Genomic DNA, 11,966 nt, shown 5'->3' with positions numbered 1-11,966 from the left:
AATCTGAACCATGCACTTCCTGTTAACCTTAAACATAACAGAACCCTCCAACTAACTGGTCAGTGGTCATTAGTCTGCACATACACACACACACACACACACTGATTGGCTCCACCTCCCTCGGCGGGTGTGTGTGTGAAGAAGCTCCAGCTCCGTTATTTCAAGGTTATCATCTCCTGCAGGAGCCTCGCAGCTCGGATCTTATGGGGTTTCTGATAACCGCAGTGTTTGTCTGGGCTGTGGTCGGAGGTGAGTGTTCTCCACATTCATCATCTTTCAACTGCAGCGGGGGAAACGTGCGTGTGTGTGTGTGTGTGTGTGTGTGTGTTTATTTTGGGCGCATTGACGAGACAAATCACACACACACACACACACACACACACACTGCTGTAGCTGTTATTTATTAATGTATATATGTGCATATGAGTGTGTAGCAGCCTGCTGTTGAAAACACATGATGATAAAGACAATGCAGCGTTCAGGTGTCAGTGAACAAGAAACTGAAATCCTTTCTAATACTGAACCAAAGCGCTGTTACATAATTTTGTTGTGCGTCCACCTCTCTGCGTGTGTGTGTGTGTGTGTGTGTGTGTGTGTGTGTGTGTGTGTGTGTGTGTGTGTGTGTGTGTGTGTGTGTGTGTGTGTGTGTGTGTGTGTGGACTACAACACAGAGCTCCGCACAGGTAAGCGGAACGCTCACGTGTGTGCGTGCTGCACGGTGCTGTGAACAGCACGTTACTGAGGGGATGGGTGAGGGTACCTGAGGGGTGAGGGGGTGTGAGGAGGAGAGGAGGAGAGGGTCCTCTGTTGGGATGTGGTGTGTACTGGGTGCAGTGTTATTGTGCAGCGGCAGCACTTCATCTACATAGAGCTGAACACTCAACTGTTCCTGGAGCTGGAGACCAAGGCAACAAGAATAACACTCAGTACAGATTATTATACTGCACTAAACTGCATTATACAGCACTGTACTATATACTATATACACTTATCCTACACTATACTACACTGTAGCATATACTGTGGCATCCTATACTGCACTGCACTATGCTATAACACTCAGTATAGATTATTATACTATACTGTACTATGCAACACTGCATTATATTATACTACTGTACACCCTATACCATAATATACTATACACTGCACTGCATTATACTATACTATACTTTACCAAACCATACTATACAATACACTATCCTACCCTACACAACACTGCACTGTGCTATACTATATTGTACTATAAACTACCACCTTACTATAATAAATATTAGGCTATTCTATACTACACTATACTAAGAAGGGCATTTCATCCAGGGCTGCAACCAATGTTAAAGAAAGTGAAAAAACTGATTGTAATCCATCCAGTGGTTTTAAAACAGACTATTCAACAAACAAAGAAACAAACCTCACATTTAGTGCAACTACAGCTATTACTACGACTCAGCATCACCTCAGAGCCAACATCTATAGGTAATACAATACTCTTGGTGTGTCAATGATTGCAATTGCAGCTTGACATCAAATAAAACAAGAAACTGATCATATAAAGTCATTAATGTGCAGGTACCTGTCAGTTCCTGCAGTACATGCACATGTGATGGGACTGCATGTTTTACTACATGCATGAACTTGTATTTTACAACCTGCAGATGCTTTTTTTCTTGATTTCTAACATGTAGTTTGTTTGAACATGCAGCAGCAGGACAAAGCCAATAAAACCAGAGCCACATCACAATGTTAATTATAGGGCTGGGGTGTCCTAGCTTAGAGAGAGAGAGAGAGAAAGTGTGTATTGCATTCATGCACACTCACTCTCTCTCTCCTCGTCACATGCACTTGCAGAGCATTAGAGGACCAGACTGTAGGCAGCAGCTCACGTGTCTGTGTGAGGGGGGTTCACACACACACACTGGTCGAAGGTATCAATTAGTCCCATTGATTCTGATCTGTGCTGATCTGGTTGTGTGCGGAAACGGAACACGAGGTTTAGATTAAATCTTACAGCTTCTACATGTGTCCTGTCACTAAATGGACCCAATGCTCTCTGTACTCTCAGGCTGATCACGCAGAATTTCTTTGAAATAAAAACTCTCGAAAGAGTTTTATGTGTAGCAATCAACACCAACGTGTTTTAATGATGCACATAAACAGATGAAATGAGTTGGTTTACGTGTGCACACAACTTATAATTCATTTTCCAGGTATTTGTCTCTATTTAAATTGGATTTACTTCAGCATTTCAATGGCTTTCTGACAGAAAAACCTTTGCAGATTGAAAATGTTACAGCCTGACATTTAGATTCATGAGTAAATGAAGCTGCAGTAATTGAACAGTTGTCCTTGCGCTCAAAGAAAGAAAAGGTCTCGGGCTTCAGGCTGGATGAAGATTGTGATCTACACTGACATTTAGCTGCTTGTCAGATCTGCTGTATCTCCGTGAGATAGGGTGCTGAGGGCACTGCTTAGTGTCCCTTTAATGGTCTTCTGGCAGGCAGGGATTGGTGACTGATTTAGCCGAGGTGGGAACCTACCTGTGAGATAAAGCCTTTGGGAATATCTGCATCCTGGAGAGAGAGAGAGAGCGAAGAGGGTTAAGCTTCTTGGCAAAGATAACTGTGATTAACCTTAATAAGAGAACAGCTCCACCCACGCCCGTGCAGGATAAGCGACTGCTAAGTAGCGTGGTGCTTTTTTGGGTATAGGATGGTGATGCCTTTGCTCATGCTAAAATGCTACAGTTTTTTATTCATATTCTCACATTTCTTATGACTCTCTTCTGTCTACCCTCTTGTTTTGTGCCTCAGTGGGAAGCCGGCCAGTTACTGCCCCCCTTAATGATGCAAAGGTCAGAAACAAGCATTTTAAATTCCCCATATCATTCAGCACATTATATATATGTGTGTATATACTTTGTAATGACTAGGCCTCTAATGATGTGTGTTTTTTGTTTTGTTCCTTCAGGTTGAGTGTATTATTCAGGAAACTCTGAATGAGGACGGGTCACAACATGCATGTGGCCCACAGCTCACAGGTGACGTCTTTAAATTCAGTCCATTTTACTTTAATTACCATTAATGGATAACTTTGTAACATTTGCAAAAACATTAACATCATCAAACTTGAAGATTTGCTGCTGTTCTGTGTGTAAATCAAAAATAATGGTTTTGAAATGTTGATATCTAGCAAGACAAGAAAGGGTGATGGGAAATAGTGACAGGAATTTACAGTATTTTCTTTTCTACAAAGCAAGTGAATAACTTTTCATTAAACAGCACATGGTACTGCTCCAATTCACCTATCACCAGATACTTTTGTCTTTTTTCTTATTTGTTAAATTCCAAACATTCCAATCTAGTGATCGTGTTTTGACAATTTTATTTTTAATGCAAAATAATTTCGCATTTCCGGAGCTAACATTAAATGAGTTGGTGTGTTTATGTGTTGTTATTCTCTGCAGAGGAACTTGCCGAGGTGCAAAGACATCAGGGTCTGCTCAGGGAGCTGCAGAAGTTGGCTGATGATGGTACAAACACACACTCTCTGACTTGTTATTTCCTTTCGTTTGCATGAGATTACAATGATGTAAAAGTGTTTAGAACATTTTTTGAGAGAGGTCGAGAAATAATGTCCACATCTACACATTTGTATTTTAACACCACAGCGAACACAGCACTGACTATTGCAATCTGAATGTTGCAGAGAGAGAAAAGGAGCATGAGGACGAGAGGGAGAACGAGCGTTATGAGTACAACTTGGCTGACGATGAGAGCAACTTTGAGCAGAGGGATGAGGAGGAGGACAAGAAGGAGGAGAGAGACCTGGCCAACCTTGTGAAAAAGACAGGCGAAAAGAAGAATTACAAGACAGAGGGAGATGACACCATAGAGAAGATGATGGAGAAGCCCCGTATTGATGACACAGGGAGGGATGATGAAGAGGAGAGAGCAAAGGAGCTTGAGGAGCTGCTGGCTGAGGAGATCACCAAGAAAGTGAAGGAGGAGAAGAATGATGAAGAGCTCAAAGAACTGCTGAAAGAGTTGAAAAAGAAGAGATATGAGGCCGTGAAGGAGAGGGAGATCCAGAAAGGTTCTGAAACAGAGCAGAAGGAGGAGGTGGAGGATAAGAAGGAAGAGGAGGACAAAGAAAATAAAGGACAAACGGTTGAAGACATGGAGAAGCAGAGGTTTGAGGAGAGGAGGAAGAATGAGGTGGAACTGATGGTGGAGAAGGAGAAGGTGGAGAAGGAGCTGAAGGAGCTTCTCAAAGAGCAGGACAGCCAGAGCAAGACACAGCAGGAGAAGAAGAGGAAGGAGAAGCAGGAGGAGCTGGACGAACTTATGAGGAAGATGAAGAGGGTACATGAGGAAGAGGAGCAAGAGACGCAGGACGGGAAAAAAGAGGACGGGGTTGGTGACATGCCGGCGGAGGAGAAGAGCAAAAAGGAGGAGGGAGAAGGAGAAAGGGAGTCTGATGAGAAAGCAGAGAATGAGGTCAAGAAGGGAGAGGAGGAGGTGACAGCAGAGGTGAAGGAGCCCCAGCAAAAGAGAGTGATGGAGAAAGCCAGTGACGAGGCCACGCGTCAGTTTGAGAGGGAAAGGTTCAAAGATGAGGAAGGAGAGGAGGAAAATGGGGAGGATGAAGAAGATGAGGATGAGTATGTGAGAGAGGACGAGGAGGGGCAAGAGGAGGACGACGATGAAGAGGGTGATGCTGAAGAAGATGAAGGGGATGTAAGTGCAAAACATACTGAAATATTTGGATGGGTTTGGTTACAGCCCAAAGATGAATTAAATATTAACTGGGCACTGAAACAAATTAGTTTTAATACTTGGAAGAAAAAACAGAAGTTAGAGATAAAGACAGAAGACTGAGCCTTGGGGAACTCCATCTTGTTTGTCCATTCACATGTATAATTACCAGTTGTTCCTGTATTTAACATATGTCCTGAACCACTTTAGCACTGAGACGCCAACCCAGTTCTAATCCATCAGGTTGTATTTTATGATCAATTAAATCAAAAAGCATAAAATCTAGAAAGACCACAACTGAAAATGTACCTGAATCAATTTCTAAACAAATGTCTTTCAGAACCTTTATTAAATGTGTCTCAGTGCTGTGGTGGAGCTGAAATCATCATAGGTTGCTTTAATGTGTATTTTTAATTCTGTATTTACACGGTATTGTTCATCACCACAATAAAAACTACAAAACAAAAAAAAACACTACTATAGCGCTCAGTAGAGCACATACCTCCGCCAAGCCCCCAACAGTCCCCTCATGAAACCACAGGTAAATTCACTAGATCCTGACTTTTACTTGGATCTTTGGATCATTCCATTAAGTTTCATGGTTGTGCAGTTTTTGCATAATCTTGTTTAAATTATATTATTATAAGTATTGCATTTTAGTTCTGTGTCCCTCTTTACTCTTCTAAGTACCCAGTAAGTATTTCATTTGTACCCATATTGTATATTAACAGTGTATCTGTTGGTTTTTCTTGCTTCAGGAGCTGCTGGAGATTGAAGCAGAGTTGCGCAAAGTGGCTGCAGAGCTGAGAGAGCTTCGCAGAGGCTAAGTCACATGCTCACTCGGTCGCTCATACACATGCACACACATATACAAACACACACTGGACTGACAAAACCCTTCACAATCACACATTCACCCCATTGAACAGCCTTCAAGTCCCTTCAGCACTCAGAGAAATATCTTCAGTTGTCAATCTGTAAATGGACAGTGTTGGAAACACACTGTTGTTTCATTCCTGCTTTTAGATGACCTGGAAAAGGCCGTCTCTGTTCGTTTGAATGTTTCTGAGTGTTGAGGAGAAGGAGATGCCTTTTCTGGATGATCTAAAGTTTGTTGTGTCCATCACTCGTGTCCTTGGCTCTGTACCTGTACCTGAAGTAGACAGGTGATGTCGCTTCAGTCTTAAACCGCCGTGGACGCAAAGCATTCAGCACTTTGACTGAAATGTTCATTTTGACTGCAGATTGCCAACCACACACCACCATCTTTGAAATGTGAGTCACTACAACCGTCAGCCATTGCTTCTGTCGTCTGAAGGTATCATCCTCAGTGGTGTGTTCTTGTGGGATAAGCAGATTCCCTTCTATAAGTACTATGTGCATTTCAATATATATTTTGTGCAATAATTGATGTGTTAGCTGTCCCTGCTGTTCTGACTGTTAATGATATGTATTATTGATATTCCTACACTGGAGTAAGTCATTAGTTCCTCTTGATTTCTTTGGCGATAAAGTAGAAACGGAGGATTGTGTTTTATTTGGCTCATGCACTGTTAAAACCAGACTGTTTGTGATGAACCAGGGTGACACGAATAAACCAGAGAGGAGAGTGATCGTAAACTCTGCACGCCGACACATATGTTAGATTTTGTACGGCGTGTGGGTTAGTGTGTGTTGACGGGACGTGATGTACTTAGAGCTTACAAGGTCTAAAAGTGTCACCTCAGGTTCTCAGTCAGCTTTGCACTCTTATCTTAACAAGCCAAGGAGAAGCCAAGGGAGAGAGGGAGACACTAAAGCCATTTTTTCGTCTTTTGGTAACAGCAACACCGACAATAACGCCACAGTCGCGTTTCTCCACTGTCATGTCAATTGTATTAATATCAGATATCATGGTTTTTAAGCCAAGGTCATAAGATATATGAAGTAATGGCGCCCCCAAGAGGACACTAGGTAGAAATGCACGTGGTGCAGGATGAACAGGGTTACCACTGGAGGCCCACTTGACTGCAATAACACAATGTAGACTACAGCACATGTGAATGCAATAATTAATCAAATAATTCATGTATTTTAATATGTACTCAAAGTGCATCATGCAGTACTCATCTAGCAAATATACTCTCTCTTTTTTTCTACACAGCCAAGATTTACGAAACATTTATGTATTTAAATGCTGGCAAAGTTGCCGGCCAACTTGTGCAAACACATAGTAATAACGAAGAATTATCATTCAGCACTGTTGAGCTCACTGCTGTCTATTCCAAAGAGGAGATGAGATGTTTGTTCACATGGGAATACATGAAAAATGAATGTACTGTAGTTTTCTTTTTATATAGAAGTGCAAAATGTATTTCCACAAAAATGTATCTCACAAACAAGCAGGAGAGATATAGAAATGTCTGTGGGTGGGGTTTGATGTATACTGGGCATAGAGGACATTTCAAGAGACAGGAAGAAATACATAAGAACAAAAACACCATTTGTAATATTACTGGCCAATCAGAGTGCTGTATTTTGTGCCTGCTGTATCTTCTTCTATGCTTACTGTCTATCAATAAACAGAAAGTGGTTTAATCCAATATGTGTCAGCGTCGCTTTGGTTTATCGACTTGAATCTGTGGAATCATTAGTGTTGTTTACGGGGATACAGAGTAAAATCAAGCTCTGTTACACATTGTAAATAAATAATGAAGCAAAGTCTTGAAAACAGCTGATTTTGTTCCCAGCTAAACACCAAAAAAAAAAAAAGAAGAAAGCTTGTGCCGGTGACTTTTGTTTGATCTCACACATGAAAATCTGCTCCCAAGGCAGTTTAAAGGCCGGCAGAGGAACCACCTGCAGTCTGTGTTGTCTGAGGAGAGCTGGTGGCCCGGGGGCAGGCGGAGGTCTGTTTGTCTAACACTGTCTTGATGTGGCTGAGCAAGGAGGAGAAAAACTGTGGCACTCCCTCGTACCCTGGTGGAGAGAAGAGGCTGTCAGAATATCAGTGTGTCTGTGTGTGTCTGTGTCCGTGCAGCTTCAGTGTATACCTGGGAAGATGTTGATGTCGATGACAGTCAGGGTGTGTGTGTGTATGTTGATGATGATGTCCACGCCGAACAGGGCCATGCCCAGCTGAACCTGGAGCTCTCTGACCAGCGTGGCCACGGCCTGGGAGCTGAGAGGAGGCAGGCAAGGCATCTGCTCGTCCAGCTTAGAGAAGAGGAGGGGAAACAAAAATACATTTCAGGCTGCAATTCAGTCCACCTCTAATAATATTCCTTTCATTTAAAACCATGTCAAAGCTACTGAACATTCTGCTGTATCATTATATATGGTCGAGAGGACTATACTCCAACATTCTTCAGTATCATTATACGTATATGGTCGAGGGGACTATTACCATTCTACTTCTAAAAGTACAAAACAAAAACAACACAGTCACTTTTCTAATTCAGTAAAAGGAAGTATTTAACTTTTAAAAAACTTTTGTGTACTAATAAAAAGTATATATAATAAAAAGAGTGCAACCCATTCCCTAATGCTACTATTAGGTCAATAATTCTATATCTTTTGAAAAATCAGTCTCTGTCATACTCTATATATACATATAGTAGACCTGAACATAAATCTAGTACGAATACATGGAAAATATACTTCAGTACAGTGATAAATTGTACTTTCATATGTTCCACCACTGCCATCTGGTGCTAGTGTTACTCCTCTCTAGACTGGATAGAAAATGGTTTAGGGAATGTGGGTTTATCAGTTTGAGAAGAAGACTGAATATTATATTAAGACACATGAAGAAACAGTCTGTTAATAAGTCTGGTGTGTTTTGTCGTTTCAGATTTCTAATACTCACAGCTGTGAGATCGGAGCTTGACTCTGGCTTGGACACCTGGTGGCTGTTGAAGAAGATGGTTTTCCTGTCTGGAAGCAGAGAGAAACCAGAGCTATAAAGTGGATGAAGACATTGGGAAACCAAGAAAAGACAGTACAGGAGCAGGACGTGGCAGGACAAGGAAGAGAAAGAATGAACAGGATAGAAATGGGGAAGGAGGGCAGAGGACAGAAGGTGAGGACAAAGCAAGAAAAAGAGAAGGAAAGCAAAGACCAGAGAGAAAAAGGAAATTAAATGAAATAAACTCGTCTGTGTGCATTAGTGAGGCGCAGACTGACCACAGGGACCTGAGGGGAAGTTCTTTAGGGAGGGTCTCTCTACGCAGAAGTGTTTGTCTCCCACCACGAAGACCTTGTGCAGAACCGCTCCATGGTTGACGAAGCTCTGGAGCACACAGGGAGGATGGATATCAGCCAGACTGCCGGCACTGAAGATCAGAGACATCTGCAGGGATAGAGAGGATGGACAGATGTTGAGTGAACAGAAATAAAATAAACAAAAATTAAAATTAAGAAATCAAACCCTTTACCTCATGGGAAAGTGAGCCATGTGCCACTCTAGTTTTGCAGACTGAAGAGAAAAAGAGGAAATTATTAATGGAATCTGTTAAACTTAAAATACATATCATTACCAATTACAGATGCATTTATAGGAACTAAATAAAGTAGGTATTGAGACAGTAAAAGGCCACAGACGGAGAGTGAACTGACTGAGAGGAAAGCTGAGGCCCTGAGCTGTCACAGCCTGTTTGATGGACGACAGGTCAGCGGCACTGGGGACCTCTAGGTAAGGAGGACTGCAGATATGCCAGTCTGTACAGAAATATCCAGGAGAGGTGGGTGTTAACATCTGTACACGACAGTAAGGGACAGTAATCAGAACGTGAGGGTAAGGTTGACCTCGGAGTGAGTTGTGCAGCTCGCTCATAATCCTGTAAGAGGCAAATCTGTCCAGGAGCCGGCTCATCGCAGGCAGAGGGTCCAGAAGAACTGTACCAGGATGAGTCGACACATAGCTCTGCCATGTAAAAGAAAACATCACTTACCACTGTCAGCATAGAATATGAAACACTGAACTGCTGATCGTTAGCAAAATATATCTATTTCTATATCCATCTATCTCTGAACACATTTATATCTAGAGCTAAACTATGTTTTGGGTGTTGGCTGATAAGAATTGGCTCATATGACAATATGTATCGGAGGGTCTCCCTAATGCTCCCAAATATCATTATCAGTATTGGTCACCTAAAATCCATATTGGCTCTGATTATCTTGGCTTTCTCCAGCCTGGACTCTGGCAGCAGCAGCAGTAACAGTCCTCCCTGAACAGCTCCGGCAGAACACACTTCTCCAGCCTTACCTGGAAGTTGTTGAGCAGCTGCTGTGATTGGCTGTCGTGCTCAGCCTCCACGATGACATCAGATAGCTTGTGAACGATGACATTGAAAGGTCCCTGGGGTATCAGCGGCTGAGTGAGGTCAATCTGCCACCGATAAAACACTCCTTTACACCCCTATTTATTCCAGAAGAACTCTATATCTAAAAGTCCCCAACACCCGAATCGCCCCTAAAACATATTTGTACACATCAACACTCTATATAAAGTTATGAATCAATAGTGTTGAATGTTTTGTAAAGGCTGGTTGAGGTCGTGTGTCTTCTCTGCAGAAGGTAACTTTACTGAACAGGTTCAAACAGACAGCCATTGTTGATGCTACAAGCTGGATGTAAGAGGTGGTGGCAGGTGGCTGTGACATGGATTACTAAAGTTGTGGACATGTGTATATGACACTGTGTGTGTTTCTCTGTGGATGCACAAGTGTTCACGACTACGGTCACAACTATTTCTTCTCTAGCCTGTGTTTTTCCGGGCTGTATAGCATAAATATGCATTAGGACATATTGTCTTAACACACAAACACACACACACAATGAATGACAAGAAATCTTCTTGAATCTTGAATCTTGAAAAGCACCCACCTCCACCACTTCCACTCCATGGACCCTGCAGGGAAAAATACAGGAATCTGTCATACTTATTTAAATTTGAATGGTGAAGTTAACACAGGGTGACAACATAAACAAGGCTTCTCATGCAACATTAAACCCTCATTTGGATTTCACATTTCAATGCTAACATAGAGAATGTCTTCACTACTGACTGTCCTTACAAGAGTTTTCCTCGAACATTCCCAAATAAGAAACTGTGTATATTTGTACATTTGAGTGAAAAATTCAGATGTTACATTTAAAAAACATGTTTAAGTTCTATTTATAATAAACTTTATGGTTAAACTGAACTACTGATCATTAGCAACATCTATTTATTTATCTATCAATCTATGTAAAGATATTTATTTCTAGAGCTCAAACAATTTATTGGTTGGTATTTATTTATAATACAGTGTATTAAACTGTAACATAGCAGGGCTTAATGCAATTTCTTTGTCATAAGGGTTAAATAACAACATCTTAGGGATCCTTGCCATTTAAAAAAAAATATATATATGGTCCAATATACACTGGTATCAGAGGGTCTCCCTATTACACACACAGATACACACAAAACAATAAGCAAAAAAGAAAAGGAATGTACTTACGCACAGAACTCTGCAAATGCATCCAGGTTCATCCTCCTGCGTTTCTTGTCGCTGAGACAGAAGCCGACTCTGCGGCCTGACATGAGGCTGAGTGAGTGAATGAGTGAATGAGTAAGTGAGTGAGTGAGTAAGGGGCCAAATGTCAGCAGAGACACAGACCCTCCCCCCCTCACTGTCTGAGCTCACACCTCCTTCGATCCAATCCCAGTGGGTTGCATATGAATATATATATATATATATATATACATATATGTATGAGAAGAAGAGCTGCTTTAGGTGTGTGACAGTCTTCGTCGTGGAAAGAGAGAGGGCCAGTTTAACTGGTAGAGTTGCTTGACTTCCTTATTGCTGCCAACAGGAGAGGAAGACACACTCACATCTCTACTTCTGTCTTAGTGAGGAGACTCTGACACATTCCCCAGCCCCTTATCATAACCCCTTATCATAACCTAACCCTAAACCTAACACTAACCTAAACCTAACACTAATTTAATTCTAACCCTAACCTAAACCTAACCCTAACCTAAACCTAACACTAACCTAAACCTAATTCTAACACTAACCTAATCCTAACCTAATTCTAACCCTAACACTAACCTAAACCTAATTCTAACCCTAACCTAATCCTAACACTAACCTAAACCTAATTCTAAACTAATTCTAACCCTAACCTAATCTTAACCTAAACCTACAACTAACCTAAACCTAATTCTAACACTAACCT

The 11,966-nt window shown here is 41.6% G+C and overlaps 2 protein-coding genes across 3 annotated transcripts; one reads left to right on the top strand and one right to left on the bottom strand.

Annotated features, from left to right (window-relative positions):
* The first annotated feature begins 89 nt into the window (after positions 1 to 89).
* LOC109634401 (DNA ligase 1) lies at positions 90 to 7,336 on the top strand. The gene is made up of 6 exons (XM_020094869.2): positions 90 to 249; positions 2,811 to 2,851; positions 2,968 to 3,037; positions 3,464 to 3,529; positions 3,706 to 4,736; positions 5,513 to 7,336. The coding sequence occupies exons 1-6, from the start codon at positions 204 to 206 to the stop codon at positions 5,579 to 5,581; spliced, it is 1,323 nt and encodes a 440-aa protein (XP_019950428.2). The 5' UTR covers positions 90 to 203; the 3' UTR covers positions 5,582 to 7,336.
* On the bottom strand, positions 6,809 to 11,956 carry LOC109634402 (inositol-tetrakisphosphate 1-kinase-like). Of its 2 annotated transcripts, XM_069534588.1 has the most exons (12): positions 11,772 to 11,956; positions 11,431 to 11,697; positions 11,243 to 11,329; positions 10,623 to 10,647; positions 10,003 to 10,125; positions 9,540 to 9,657; positions 9,351 to 9,452; positions 9,170 to 9,210; positions 8,919 to 9,084; positions 8,602 to 8,669; positions 7,787 to 7,949; positions 6,809 to 7,712 (listed from the first exon to the last, which is right to left on the bottom strand). In XM_069534588.1, exons 3-12 carry the CDS (start codon positions 11,323 to 11,325, stop codon positions 7,570 to 7,572), a joined length of 1,032 nt encoding a protein of 343 aa, XP_069390689.1. In that variant the 5' UTR covers positions 11,326 to 11,329; positions 11,431 to 11,697; positions 11,772 to 11,956; the 3' UTR covers positions 6,809 to 7,569. The 2 variants fall into 2 exon arrangements, with proteins under 2 accessions (XP_069390689.1, XP_069390688.1); XM_069534587.1 differs by having other exon boundaries at positions 7,078 to 7,712; positions 9,351 to 9,657; positions 11,431 to 11,956.
* Positions 11,957 to 11,966: the final 10 nt, after the last annotated feature.

This window comes from Paralichthys olivaceus, chromosome 11, assembly GCF_024713975.1.
Source record: "Paralichthys olivaceus isolate ysfri-2021 chromosome 11, ASM2471397v2, whole genome shotgun sequence".
NCBI classification, from domain to species: Eukaryota; Metazoa; Chordata; class Actinopteri; order Pleuronectiformes; family Paralichthyidae; genus Paralichthys; species Paralichthys olivaceus.
This window is presented reverse-complemented; position numbering and strand designations above follow the sequence as displayed.

Coding starts and splice junctions, on each gene's coding strand:
- LOC109634401 (XM_020094869.2), top strand. CDS start 204: ATGGGGTTTCTGATAACCGCAGTGTTTGTCTGGGCTGTGGTCGGAG. Junction 2,852..2,967: donor CCCCCCTTAATGATGCAAAG/GTCAGAAACAAG, acceptor TTGTTCCTTCAG/GTTGAGTGTATTATTCAGGA. Junction 3,530..3,705: donor GCAGAAGTTGGCTGATGATG/GTACAAACACAC, acceptor TGAATGTTGCAG/AGAGAGAAAAGGAGCATGAG.
- LOC109634402 (XM_069534587.1), bottom strand. CDS start 11,325: ATGTCAGGCCGCAGAGTCGGCTTCTGTCTCAGCGACAAGAAACGCAGG. Junction 10,648..11,242: donor GCATTTGCAGAGTTCTGTGC/GTAAGTACATTC, acceptor TTTTCCCTGCAG/GGTCCATGGAGTGGAAGTGG. Junction 9,211..9,350: donor GGGCCTCAGCTTTCCTCTCA/GTCAGTTCACTC, acceptor TTTTCTCTTCAG/TCTGCAAAACTAGAGTGGCA.